This window comes from Anopheles maculipalpis, chromosome 3RL (assembly GCF_943734695.1).
Source record: "Anopheles maculipalpis chromosome 3RL, idAnoMacuDA_375_x, whole genome shotgun sequence".
NCBI lineage: Eukaryota > Metazoa > Arthropoda > Insecta > Diptera > Culicidae > Anopheles > Anopheles maculipalpis.
The window spans coordinates 72,239,886-72,253,196 of record NC_064872.1 but is presented as its reverse complement, the minus strand read 5'-3'; the positions used below and the strand labels follow the sequence as shown (position 1 = coordinate 72,253,196).

Sequence of the window (13,311 nt, the reverse complement as noted above, 5' to 3'; positions counted from 1 at the left end):
AACAAATTATTTATTCAGATTCTCTATCATTCGTTTTGCTTATTTTAAATATCGTTATTCTAAATATCGTATTAGCTTTTTTAGAATAAGTTTGATTGGTTTTAAGTCGTTCGACTATGTTTTTGTCATAATTATTGATTGTTACGATCTCGTCAGATATACCGCTCTGTTATACGGCCAGGATTTTCAGTGAATTTAAAAAAAAATATACCGCTTGTTTCGAATTTTTGCATGTTTAGTTCTATCTCACTAAGTATGCATTGGAACGTTGGTTCTTATGAAAAGGTTTCATATCGGGCCACTGGCTAGGCGAATGCGCTGGTCTGTTTTTATTGACCATATTAATGACTTGATTGGAGATTCAGTTCTTACTAAGAAGTAAAGAAATGTAAATTTTATTAAAATATATTTCAGCTAAACATCAGCAGTGCTACAATTAACATATCGCCCTAGCAAACATTTAATGAAGCAAGCAAACGCATATTTCATCATCCAGCCTTCCTAACCCATCACGAAATTGACAAACGAACGCCTTTACATATCTTGATCAACTATCCAAAATAATATCTTTACTCCTCCAATCGAACCAACAAATATGGGCGAAAATGGTTAAACTGCATATCATTAACAAGTCCGATCAATGATTCATTAAAACTTTAACCCACCAAGGCACACCATTTGATGGCCTTGCATTACCTTGAACTAAAAATAAAATAAAAAAAAAAAACATATGACCGTGCAACCCCCGGCTGCATCCACACAGAACCGATTTCATTTCGAACCCACAAAACTCTACGTTGTTCCCTCGTATCATCAAGCGAGCATCAGCTACCTCATAAAGTTATTATGATAACGATTTATGGAAATTGCGGTGCTATTTCATTCACGCCACACCAAGTGTGGATGGGTTGGTGAAGCGTTTGAAATTCGGTGAATGACATTAATTATTTGTCCTAGCGTGCAAGGGTTTGTCCAGAAGATGGAATTTAAAATTCAAGATCTATTGAGCAATTAAATGCGCTTTTTCTTTACTCTTTGGAAGGTTGACAGCGAAGCTTCACAAACAAAGAAGGGTTTGGAGGTTCAAAAATATGTTTGAAAAGTATTTTTATAGTATGTTAATTGTATACTAACAAGACTATTTGAGAATTCTACTACCAGCCATTCGTTTCGGATGAAGTACAACACAACAGGGCACTTGTAGTTTTGTTTCTCCCCAATAGCTGTATTTGAGTAGTAATGTAATTTACAAAATCTATGTATGGCATTTGCTTGTACCGAGCAGAAGTACTGGCTCAGCTTGAGTATTTTTCTGTACGTGCTGCCGTCCTGGCTAAAGGACCGTAAGACCATCGTCTCGTGTCTCGTTTTCTGGATGGTAACTTTGTTTCACGCGTGACACCACAAGAATCTTGAAGTGGTGCCATCGTTTTTTTTTTCTTTTGCTTGTGCAGATTGTACTTAACATGTAGGAGATTAAAACAATGAACATTTTTAAACACGAAAATGTACACAAGGACGATAGACCGACCTTAGATCCGTTGGAGGTTGAGTGTGTTCGATAGCGTGCAGAAAAAATAAAGGCCCCGCGAACCATTTTGCTTGTACCGGATGTTATGTGCGCGTGTGTGCGTCCGTGCGGATGATTTTGTTTTCACACGGTGGTTCACGGGCGTGGTGTTCTTGTTCGGCCCCTCACCAAAAAAAAAACCTCCTGCATTGCGTCACAATACGGTAGGGAAGGGAGGGATGTCCGTCTAATTTAAGGGTGTGTTTGGTGTGTCTGTTTGGTGGTCTTGTAGACCTTGAAGCCCGTTTAGACGGTGGGCAGATGGGCACCTTCCGGCTGGAATCCGTTCTCGTCGGCGACGTAGTTCACGGTGTACACCTGACCATCGTCACCGGTGAACGAGTACGATCCACGGACGACCAGAGCCTCAACATCATCGGCCAGCTTCCTCAGTTCGGCCTGCTCCTGGCGCTGGTGTCCATCGCTGGTTTCGAAGCTGTGTGAAGAAAGAAGAATATTCAAAAATCAATATTGATGAGCAGCCAAAAGGGCAGCCGCTGGGAAGCTGCTAATGAGGAGGGGGTTGAAGAGCCATTGCTTAACGCGGCCACCGAATACGGTTGAACGGTGACAAAATGAGAAAACAAACAAAGCTCCACCGTTTTGGGCTGCAATCGGTCATATAATGAACAAACAACTGGCGATCGTGATCCGTGCAATTGGACCAGATTTCAAGCCCATACTTGGGAGTGGCCGTGTGCGTGTGTGTCTTCGAAGGGAATTTCCATGCTTCGATAGGATGCTCACACTCGCTGATGTCGCAAGTAATTAACGTATTCGCATGCACAACAAACAAACAAAAAGACACTGCTGCACCAATTCCTTCCCAAAAGCTTGGGGTTCGTCGCTTGCGTTTCCCACACTGGAGGTTGAAGTTACTCGCTTGTTTTGTCACACGTACTAAACTACACATGCAAACAGTGCACCGGACACTTACGCGAACTTGTATCCATCAACTCCGATGTTATCGTTCTCGTACTTCAGGATCTGGGCGTTCTTGGAGTCATCCAGCGGAGCGGCCAGGGCCAGGGCGACGACGAAAGCGAAAGCAATGATGGTTTTCATGGTGAGGTTTTGTGTGGTTGTTGTTCTGGGTTGGGGGGGTTGCTTTGCAAGAACACTGAAGCACTGCGTCTGAGCCGATAACTGATTAGATGGACAAGCGACAACTGATGCCGATAACCGATCGGCAAAGCTCTTTTATACACGTCCGGCCCATCGTCCGGCCCCGAACGGCGTGCATCATCCTGGTGGAGACGCTCGGTAACATCATCATCATCCCCCTTGTGGTCTACCGGGTAGGGATGAGCACCGAACGGTTCGAGTGTGTGTGATCTACCGGAATCGCGCGTGTATATGTGCGCATGCTGACGGGCGGGTACCAATCGAAGCAGCAAAATTTAAATACAATCATCCGTACGGGCAATCCAGCATCTGTGCAGTTTTGGGAGCGAATCTTCGTACTGGCTGTGTGTTGTTGTTGCTGTTCTCCTTCTGTTCACCCCATCCCCACACGTACATCAGATTTCTTATCTATCTCGCTCTCCAGGCTGTCGTTTCTTCCTTCTGCACGTGTCCATAATGAAGTTTTGTAGAAGATGCGATGGAAGAACTGATGGTGCGAACTTTCCTTAAAAATCTGTCAAAAAATCATTTTCGAGTTTTTAAAGAAAGATATGCTTTAATGATCTCTGGCAGTGAGGTGAAGAAGGACAACGAGAAACGATCTAGGCTGTCCAGTTGACGATCACAGCAAGGTGTCAATAAAATAGTGTGATCTGGCTAGACTTGAACTGAGCAACAATGCCGCTCATTTGTGTTGGGCTGGATGCTTTAGATTGTGCTAGAGATTTTTTTGTTATATTTGAATAACGTTCGGCATAAAGTTTGGAAATGTCACTACCGCTCATTAGTTTCTAGCAATATTTGCAATTAGCAAACATCATCGACGAAAGTTCATGATCGAGTGGATTTTTTTTTCGCCAGTAATATAAATTGATGAACACTGAAGATGTCAAGTGACTATTTGCGCTGATGATGAAGTTCATTGGATGCTATAAAGATGCTGTAAGAGGCAGCATGTAGTGTTTTTGTAGTCTTTTATATCAAGATTTATTGTTTTTTACATCGCTCTTCTAGTTATGCTGTACAATTTGTAAAACAAATTGCAAAGAATTCCAGCAATTGTTGCATTTTTTTTTTAAATAAACTTTTAATACTTTAGCTAAGCTCGGCTGAATAGGGATTTTGCTATCAGACTGTGCTAAAAATAAGCCTCTTAAGAAATTCTAAGAACACAAAAACGTAAAGGAAACGAGAATGGAATCTTAAAACCTTACTTTTTGCATAGAATACCCGGCATCAATAAGGCGGAATTGTTGAAAGAACAGAAAAAAAAATCGCAACCGCTCTAAATCTTGCTTGTTTCACAAAGCTTCGCACAAGGTTTGCTAATACGCTGGTGTAAAACTATCTTGCTAAGCTACTTTAAGCGATAACTGTTAACTAGCGCGTTTGAAGATTATCTGCCGCCGCCAAGATGGCGATATATTATGCTTGCTGGATTATTGCTCTTTAGCAAGCACACATGTGCCACTCTGTCTTCCTGAAACCGTCGTGCTAGTGCGTGCTAGTCCTCGCGATATCGGGGTGGAAAAAATCTACTCCGGAGTTCACCTGTTCCGTTCAAAACTGACCACTCCGACTTTGAATCGCTTAATCCGATTAGCATAAATTGACGCATCACCGTCTCAACGCTCAACACCGGACGCACGAGCCTCGTTCCCAGACTCAGTTGCATACGGTTGCTCGGTTATCATAGTGTGCTAGTGGCACTAAACTTTCCAGCACAGAGCAACATCTTTCGGCTTTTGTGTGACCTTGAATCAACGTAGCTAACCTCGCGCATCAACCGAATCCATCATTCGCCACCCTGAAGATGTAGTCCTTTACGCCCTTAAAGATTTCGTCTGCGTGACCTTTAAACGTCACGCCATCTCCACATGATCGAGACCCATCTTTGGTCGTGCACCAAAATGTGTGGTCCAGATAGTTGATGGCCTTTTCCAAAAGTATAAATCTATCTCATTCTTCTTCCATCACTTCGAAGGGTTTTATTTTCAACCCCTCTGACACCGTCCAGCGCCGTTTAGAACCGGAAATGAACGAAAGGGAAAACCTGGAAACCTTTTTTTTTTAAATTCGCCTTAACATGATCGTTTCACTTTTGAATCTTCTCAAGTTCTGCACAACCGCGCCCTCCTCGCGAACCGGTTAGACAAAACACCAAACTGTCTCCAACGATTAGAACTTACAGCGGGGTGGGCGATGTTTTCGACAGATGAAGAAAGATCCATTTTATGTGTGAAGTTTTTCGAACCGACAGTCTACCGAACAGGTACAAACTACTCTACCGGTTCCGTCAACTTCGCCCATTGGGTGGACATGTTTGTAGCGTTTAAATTTAGCTCATATTCAAATGTTAAAATTAACATCACATCTATGTTTGGCACGGCTACGACTCACTTGCCAACTGCGCCCGAGTGCAAGAAAAACGGACGATTTTACAGCGAGGGAACCTGTTTTTCCCAAGGAAGAAAGAATCAAGATCCTAGCCCATGTCTGATCGTCCACGAGCTGTGGAGACGCAGAACGGATACGCACACACATACGCACACATGGTGTCCCAGCACCATGGGAGACTTCAAAAAACCTAGACCGCGTTCAAGGTCCGCCAAATTTGTGATTCAAATTTGCCAATGAGAAAGACCCCCTTTTCAATCATGTACCCTTATGCCGGACGGTGGATGGGTTGAAGACGAATCAAAGCTTTATTTGCTCTCATCATCGGGGCTTTTTTTCCTGGTGCGGATTGGGCGTGTTGTGAGTGTCTTTGCGTTGCCGAAAACTTCTTACTTGTTTTTGGTCGCAGTTTTGGGTGAGGTAGCAAAGGCTATTGGTAAGGTTTTCTGATTATACGCCTAAAGTCTGTGATTGCGGACTAATAAACGGAAGTAATAACGCTTCGGATGATTTAGGGATGTTTTAATTATGATTTTGGAAATGAATATTTCAAAGACATTGGAAGTATCATGTTGGGCACGAAATGCCTTACAAAACAGGAAGTTATTAGTATCTAATGCAATAAAATGCCTTAATTGTTGTAGATCGATCAGGGCGTAGAGCGAACTTATGCACCTGTTAGACATATTACTTGAGGATGACCTTAGGATCTCAGAAAGAATTGTCAACTAAAACACACGTCAATAAACACAAAAAATAAATGTAAAAAGCTCGTTGATGAACTTCTAACTCTATGCATTAACAAACATTGCAAATTCTTCTGCATCAAATTAGCCATTTGTGCTTGTTGTATCTAACGAAGTAACATCATCACTATTGGTGCAGTAATGTGCAAAAATTCTTCACGAAGTTGGTTTTTCGTCAGGGGTTGTATATTTGGAGAGTAAATATTCTGAATACTACCGCATACAGCGGAAGTTTACAAAGACGTGGTCCCATCCTGGTTGAAGTTTGAAGAATGACAATTGTGTAATGTATGGAAAAAGGGAGATGATTTTTGTGTGAGTTTAAGATAAGGTCTTGATCCTTCTTTTTCATGACTTAACGGCCTGCTTGCTATGCTATGCCAATTTTCTATTGGCTTACGAGACTTATTGATACCACGTATGTTGTATTTTACAAAACCGGAAAGGTCCGGATGCGGATGGGAGGTCCTTGGTTCTACAGTGTGAAGATCGGCGTAGTTGTCGCCTCTATCACGGGATTAAACACCTTCAGAGTCATCAAACGCTTTCAAAATCTTTTATATCTTGGCTGGTCTAATACTCAATCTGACCAATAACTTGGATTTCTACATCGTCTACGAGGAACCGGTCTTAATCTGGAGAAGCATTCTGAAACGTTAAACGAAAAGACTTTCCAAGACTACATGGTATCCAACCATTTTTTTTGTTCTCTAAATATCCATCAGCATGAAACATCAAATCTAGTAGTTAATTTTTCATCCTCTGCAGATAGCAAATTAAACCACATGCACTTTAGTTTCCGTTGCCCTCAAAAACAGAACAACCGGACATCTTTATTTGTGGTCGAAACATATTTTATCACGAAAAAACTCCTTAACTCCTCAAGTAGACACCCAGTTGCCTTACAGGCTGGGCACATTCTCGACGTACTCCTTGGGGATGTGATCACCCTCCGGATGGAAACCCTGGCTGTCGGCCACATACTGCACCACATACTCCTGACCATCATCGGCGACAAACTTGAAGTTGCCCTGAACGTTCATGCCCTCCTCTTCGGTCTTCAGCTCACCCTGTTCCTGGCGCGAAATGCCATCGTCGGACTCGAACCTAAGGATCATAATTAGGATCGTATCAAGAATCAGCCATTAATTATTTGCCCGGTTGAAGTAGAATCAAAGGTTAAGTTGCGAAATACTTACGCAAACTTGTAGCTTGCATCACCATCCTGCACGTTCTCGTATCGCAGTGTCTTGGCGTTCTGGTTGGCAGCCACGGCCACGATGGCGATCAGTGCAAACACAATCAGAGTCTTCATGGTGCGTGGTTGTGGATGCTTGCAGCAGGATGCTTACAGGATGTTGCTAGTCGAAGGTTGGGAACACAACTCGTTGGCCCAGCCCGTGCATCGGGTTGCTTTATATATGCCTTCCCGGCCGTACCAAACCGCCCCGGGTGGAACTACCGGAGGTCCATATCTTATGCAAATTTTCTGCCAGAATCTCGTGTCAAATTTTATTTCACCCCCAAAAACGACATCATTCTCGTTCGATCGCGGCAAACCGAAGCGACCCAAACTCCACCCGACACACACAGACGGGGTGTCTTATGTCGGTTGGCGTAGTTTTGTTGCTCTTTACTGTTGCTATTTTCCTTTTTTTTTTCTTGGATTCTGGCACGTTTCTCTTCCTGGGCGGTGACGGTTTTTGCGTAGCAGGACACACACACCGGTTTCCATCCTGAAATGGTACGTTTCGGCAGTACGTTTTCGAGTTTTCTTCACCATATTTCGTCTCTGTTGAGAATGGACAAAATGTCACAAAACGTCTGGCAACACGGTCAGGCAAACATTTGCTGGGGCCACAATGTCTACAAAATGGATCGAAATCCAAATTTGGTGCAATTTTTTTTGGAGGCCCGGATGACCGGAGGATCGTCATGCGTGTGTGTGTGTGTTTCCCCGCACTTCCTTCGTTCCACCGGATGACACGTTCCGTTTCATTGATAAAATCGTTTCTCATTAGCATAAGCATTAGCCAAAATTAAAGTTATGACCCCGCAGGTCCTCATCGAGCGACACGAGGACACAATCATTTGCCGGCTATAGATATACGTTGCAATAAGTGTGTTTAGTTTGGTTTTTCCCTACCCTTTAGAGGTTGGTTCTAGATTGGACTGCACAGGTGGCCGATTGGACGATTGTCCCACGATCTTCCAAAAGAGTGGTATCGCAGGAAGGCTGACCGGTCCTTATTTGGGCCGGTTGAGCATCAGAGAACACTTTCGTTTGGGTTGAAATGTGGTGTGGTGAGAATTATCAACGCTTATTAATACATCATGTGGCAGATTGGGCGACTATCAGCGAAAGGTCATCGTATTAATGGTCCTGTGCGATAAGCGCTGACCACCAGTAACGTTGTAGTTTGTGTAGTTTTTAGACATTATTTATAATAAATCATTTTCAATAATTGCACAAGGTGTTCTAAACTATCTTATGAATAAAAAAACATATAATGGACTTAATGTTCATGTTGGTTAACTTCAAATTTCGTAAGACATTAATTCGATTCGCTCAATATCTGATCCTAAGTTGGCACGTGGAAACAGATTACACACGTTCGAAAAGGTCGATCCTCGGATATTGATACTTGTTTTGATCTGATATCGTCTGCTGCAAATGGAAAACCTGTTCCAAGGTTCTAAATGTTTCCATTTTGTGTGTGAATGTTATTTGCCAAACCATATGCCATCGGTTGTCTAATCAATAAAACTAGTTCCCGAAGATAGAACGCTTGACTTTAGCTTACTTTGGCTGAAGATAGGCTTTTAGGATTCACTATTCAACTGCATTTATAAACTGTAGAGAGCGCTGCTTTTACATTAAACAACTCAAAAAACGAAAATGTTGTACAAATGCGTAATTTACTCAACACCTTCCACCTTTCGTATGCTATCAGGGCGTATCAGCGATAAAACTCGTTTTGGGATATTATCGATAAATGGTAACATTATGAGGCACGTTTATCATATATTCTTGATTGCCGATTCGCGGCTCTCAATTCGGTTCTCGCAACACGTTTATGCAAAGCATCTAGCAGAAGAAAGATATCAAATCACACCAAGGGGGGTGTTCGCCAGGCAGCGAGCTTTGGGCGCGGGATGGTTGGTCATCGGCTGATTATAAATCTAAACCAGTTTGCCCCTTGTCTACCGGACATGGCACCTTTTTCGGAACCACACCTGCATAGGCAGAGTGTGCTGAAAAAAGGCAAGAATCTTAGCAGAATATATGTAGTGAGGTGTCTACGTGTGTGAAGCTGTGATTCGCTTTTCCTAGAGGTGATGACTTTTGGAACCGTTTTAGATAAGCGGTTGATTATGGTAATGGTAACCGGGCGACGTTTTGGGATGTCAGTTGTCAAAAGTCGATTTGGTTGAGGATCATGAATTTCGGAGCGAGATAAAACTATTAAAATTTCTTCGCAATTCTATATTATTTGATCGATCTTCAGGGACAGCCGTGGATGTGTCGACACACACGTTCCAAGTGTTCATCTTCACCTTCACTTTCATCGAACAACCACAATCGGTGGGAAGTTGCCAAAAAAACACCACCCCGAAAGAAAAAAAAAACCGGTTGCTCACGATAAAATGGTTAAAGCTCGTCCCACCGCACAGCCATACCAACGCCATTACTGGACTAATATTTTGATTACCATGTACTCATCAGCGCGTAGCGGTCTCGGCACAGCCCAAGAATCTCTACCCTATTGAGCACTCCCCCCCTCTGTAGGATATTTGTTTATCGCGTGTTGACCTTCGACATGGTGGCGACGAATATTCAAGATTTTCAGTTGACAAACCGAGCGTCAATGCAATTTCTGGTACGGTCGCACTGGTCGGGGTGGTTTGTTTGCTTTCTTGTTGCGGAACTCACCGACAGCTCAATTCTTAGACAATGTCGGAAAGTACGGGCCATGGCAGTCAAAGTAGTCTTGCGGTATGCATGCAGCTTCCGGGCGTATGATCGCTGAAGCGTACGTGTGGGTGTTTAAGGGAGAATGAGTGAAAAAATGGGCAAAAAAGAAAGGGAATCGTATTGTATCGCTTCCTTTGAATGAGTGCACAGCCGTGTGTGCATACTAAACGAGTCGGGCCAGCGCCAGCGCAAACCAACATGAATCGTGAACGTCCCTTTACAGTGGATGCTTGAATCACCGTGCGTAGGCTGGGATGGTTAAGTAATTTATGGCCCACAATTGGCACGTAATTGTGGTTGACATCCTTTTCCTTTTCTTGGTCGCTTTATCTAGGCGCAGGTTTACTACAAAGGAAAAAGTTTCAAAAACAAACGAATGTTTCAAACGGGTGGTGGATTGAAAGACACCGTTGTTTGGTAGTGATAAGTACATTGCATAGTTTTAGGCGTATTTAAGCGTTGGTCGGTTTTAGAAAGATGGTTAGAGAAGTATGGAAATGAAAAAATACAATTTAAATTTAAAGAAACCGTTTCTAAGTTAACAGTTGAATTGAATCGAGACGGCCGGAATGATGTTCATATCACATTCGTTTCCCGTGTAGTGAGGACTGACGATCTAACTACGTTGCATCAGCAAAGTCATATAAACCAATTGATGGCCAGCGTGACTTAGTAGATCTTTCAGCCAAGAAGAAGTAGAATTTTTAGATGGAGTATGCAAAATAGAAATATTGAACAATGCTTATTTTTAGCATCAACACCTAAATGGTATATGAAGCGATTTCCTGTTTGATTCCTAGATGGAGCACGGGAATGAGCACTTTAATTCTCAACCTTACTCGTCGATACCATGTTAATGACGCACTCCTTTTTCCAGGGGAAGACTTTAACAAGACGAGTGTGAAGAAGCGTACAGATGTTCCACAATAAAAGCCACAAGTCGAGCCACTTGTCCTGCCGAGATCTTTCGCTATGGCGATAAAAATGACTGACCTTCAACCGAGTCACACTAACCACTGGCGATCATAATGGGGTGCTTTCGAACAAATCGAATTTTAAAATAGCACTGTATGATGAAATCCACCGCCATGCTTACTAAAGAAAGACCAGACCGTTTGGGGCAAGAAGCATCTCGTTTTAGTATCAATGCGCTATAAGCTGTGATTTTAACAACTTTAAGCCATAGCGACTAAAAACAGTGCACGATGCGTTATGGTAATTTCCAGTGCGTACGCATAACAACCACCGACCAGCCAGGCCTTTCCTAGCCTTGACAGAGAGCGTGCGTGACATCTTCCAGTGGATTGTTTGCGCTCGCGGGTACACCACACCGGTGCCCATCTACTCTAGTTTACGATTAAATTTACGGAATACGACGCCGGTCCAAATTTAGTCAGATAGCTTGAGTCTTTAGTGCAATCGTTAAATGAGAGGGTGCCATCTTCCATCAATCTTGCGCCCGGTGCATCTGAGGTTTTAAAACGCCGACTTGTCCCGCACCGGGTGTCATCTGCCTCATCACATCTTCCACTACAAAGTGGGTATTACCTTTTGCAGGGGCAAATTTACGAGCGAGTGAAGGCTATACCGACCGTAGTATGTGCATCGAGCTGAAGTTTTGGCTGTATCCTGAAGCGCTAGACCTCCCATGCTTGAAATATGAGCGTCGAGCATCAACAGGGGATAATTATCGGACAACTTTGCATGCTAGTGTACCACCCTGGGTGAGTTTCTGTATTGCAGAAGCTGCTCGAGCGGTTAAATAATTATGAGCAGAAACTGCACATACAGAGAGCATCGAAGTTCGTGCCCTGTGCAGATACATGCGCGGGGCATCTTTATTCGGGAAGGGTCAGAGACTAAGGTCAATACGGGGTTCCGGGGATCCGGTTTAGGGTGCTTGTTTGGTTGAAGGACTCTGTAGGATAGCTTTCGAGGGGGAAAAAGTAATACCACAAGTCACAAGCAGTACAGCAATAATGCAAGGTGTAATAATCGGACAAATTAGGGTCGTATAGTATCGGTGACGGAGTTTTACGGGATAAAAATTGATTAAAATTATCTCGCAATGATGCGACAATGGTCACCTTGTGCGCCAATGAGGTGCTTAATAAAGGTAAATGACGGTCATTTTAATAAGCTATGATCAGTATCAAGTTTGCAATCGATCGATCGAACAAATGAGATGGGAACGATAGATTGTGCGAACTGATTGTAAATGAGGAGGACACAGCAAAAAGAAAAGAACACAAAGGAAGGTTTAGAATGTGGAATTGTTTTTTATGTTTTTTAGTAACAAAAAAACAATAATCAGGTCACAGCTTTTATTGGTGAAGTGGTAGAATTGTTCGAAGAATGTTTTCATTAACCTAAGAAGTTGAGAGGGAAAGGATGCAGAAGGAAACCATCGATCCAACCACCTTACAGGCGTGGGATATGAGGAGCCTCCGGCTGGAATCCGTTCTCGTCGGCGACGTAGTTCACGGTGTAGACCTGTCCGTCCGGACCGGTGTACGAGTACGAGCCACGGACGACCAGGGCCGCAACATCATCTCCGAAGTTCTTCAGTTCGGCCGTCTCGGCACGGTTAATGTTGTTGCTGGTTTCGTACCTGCAGAGCACAAGAAACACATCATCAGCACATCAACACACATTCACCAAGCAATGTCAAGAACTCGGCAAGCCTCGAGAGTGCTCTCGAGATCGTTTGAACATCACTATTCAGTCACGGCACGTGCACACAGTAACTAAAGACACAGTTCGCACGAAGGGCCGCGTAACACGGACTGCCGCGGTATCACGCGATACTCACTGGAAGTTGTATCCATCGACTCCCAGGTTATCGTTCTCGTACTTCAGCACCTGAGCGTCCCGTTCGTCGGCGGGAGCAGCGAGGACAACGGCGAGTACGGCGGCAAACACAATGGCGAACTTCATGGTGCGATTTTTGGAGTGTGTGATTTGGGGCGAGCAAAAAAAGCGGGCAAACTGGCGACTGGCGCTACGAGACAGAGCTACGTTAGACAACTGACAGAAGCGTGGTGGTTTGCGTTTCTATTTATACTAATCACATTCACCGGGAGAGGTGCGTGCTGACGATCTGTTGCTACCACCCTTCCCCTCCTTCCTCCCTCCAATCCGCTCTCCAATCCATCCATTTCAACCTTACTGACCACAAAACCGCGGAGGATGCTCGCAGGGAAGGTTTTGCAATCCCGCGAACGCGCGAGGGTGAACGCCTTCCATGTGTCTCCGGATCGGCGTCGAAATCGCGCATCCCACCTTCCCTCCCTCCCCCACACCCAGTTTATCTTGAAGGCAAATCCTTCCACTGTGGGCAAGCATCGGTGGATCAACCATCCCGCGTGCGGGAGTGGGAAAACAAAACGGTCCTAGGATCGCAAGATAACGAGTCAGGGAGGTACCGCACCGTGTCTAATTCGACCACCGCGTGCGCGTGGCAGATCGGTCGATCGTCATGCGCTAAGAGCGCCCGA

General features: G+C 44.0%; 3 protein-coding genes across 4 annotated transcripts in view; all 3 read right to left on the bottom strand.

The window, feature by feature from the left end:
- Window positions 1-1,805: 1,805 nt before the first annotated feature.
- LOC126563376 (flexible cuticle protein 12-like) overlaps window positions 1,806-13,311 on the bottom strand; it is a 281,105-nt gene continuing 269,599 nt past the window's right edge. For both annotated transcript variants that reach the window (XM_050220012.1, XM_050220011.1), the window contains exons 2-3: window positions 2,508-2,642; window positions 1,806-2,006 (exon numbers count right to left, since the gene is read on the bottom strand). In XM_050220012.1, the coding sequence (XP_050075969.1) occupies window positions 1,817-2,006; window positions 2,508-2,635 (318 nt within the window). In that variant the 5' untranslated portion in view covers window positions 2,636-2,642 and the 3' untranslated portion in view covers window positions 1,806-1,816. The remainder of the gene's footprint in view (window positions 2,007-2,507; window positions 2,643-13,311) is intronic.
- Window positions 6,734-7,153, bottom strand: LOC126563373 (larval cuticle protein 65Ag1-like). The gene is made up of 2 exons (XM_050220008.1): window positions 7,038-7,153; window positions 6,734-6,945 (listed from the first exon to the last, which is right to left on the bottom strand). The coding sequence occupies exons 1-2, from the start codon at window positions 7,151-7,153 to the stop codon at window positions 6,741-6,743; spliced, it is 321 nt and encodes a 106-aa protein (XP_050075965.1). The 3' UTR covers window positions 6,734-6,740.
- LOC126563384 (flexible cuticle protein 12-like) lies at window positions 12,236-12,751 on the bottom strand. The gene is made up of 2 exons (XM_050220022.1): window positions 12,627-12,751; window positions 12,236-12,425 (listed from the first exon to the last, which is right to left on the bottom strand). Exons 1-2 carry the CDS (start codon window positions 12,749-12,751, stop codon window positions 12,236-12,238), a joined length of 315 nt encoding a protein of 104 aa, XP_050075979.1.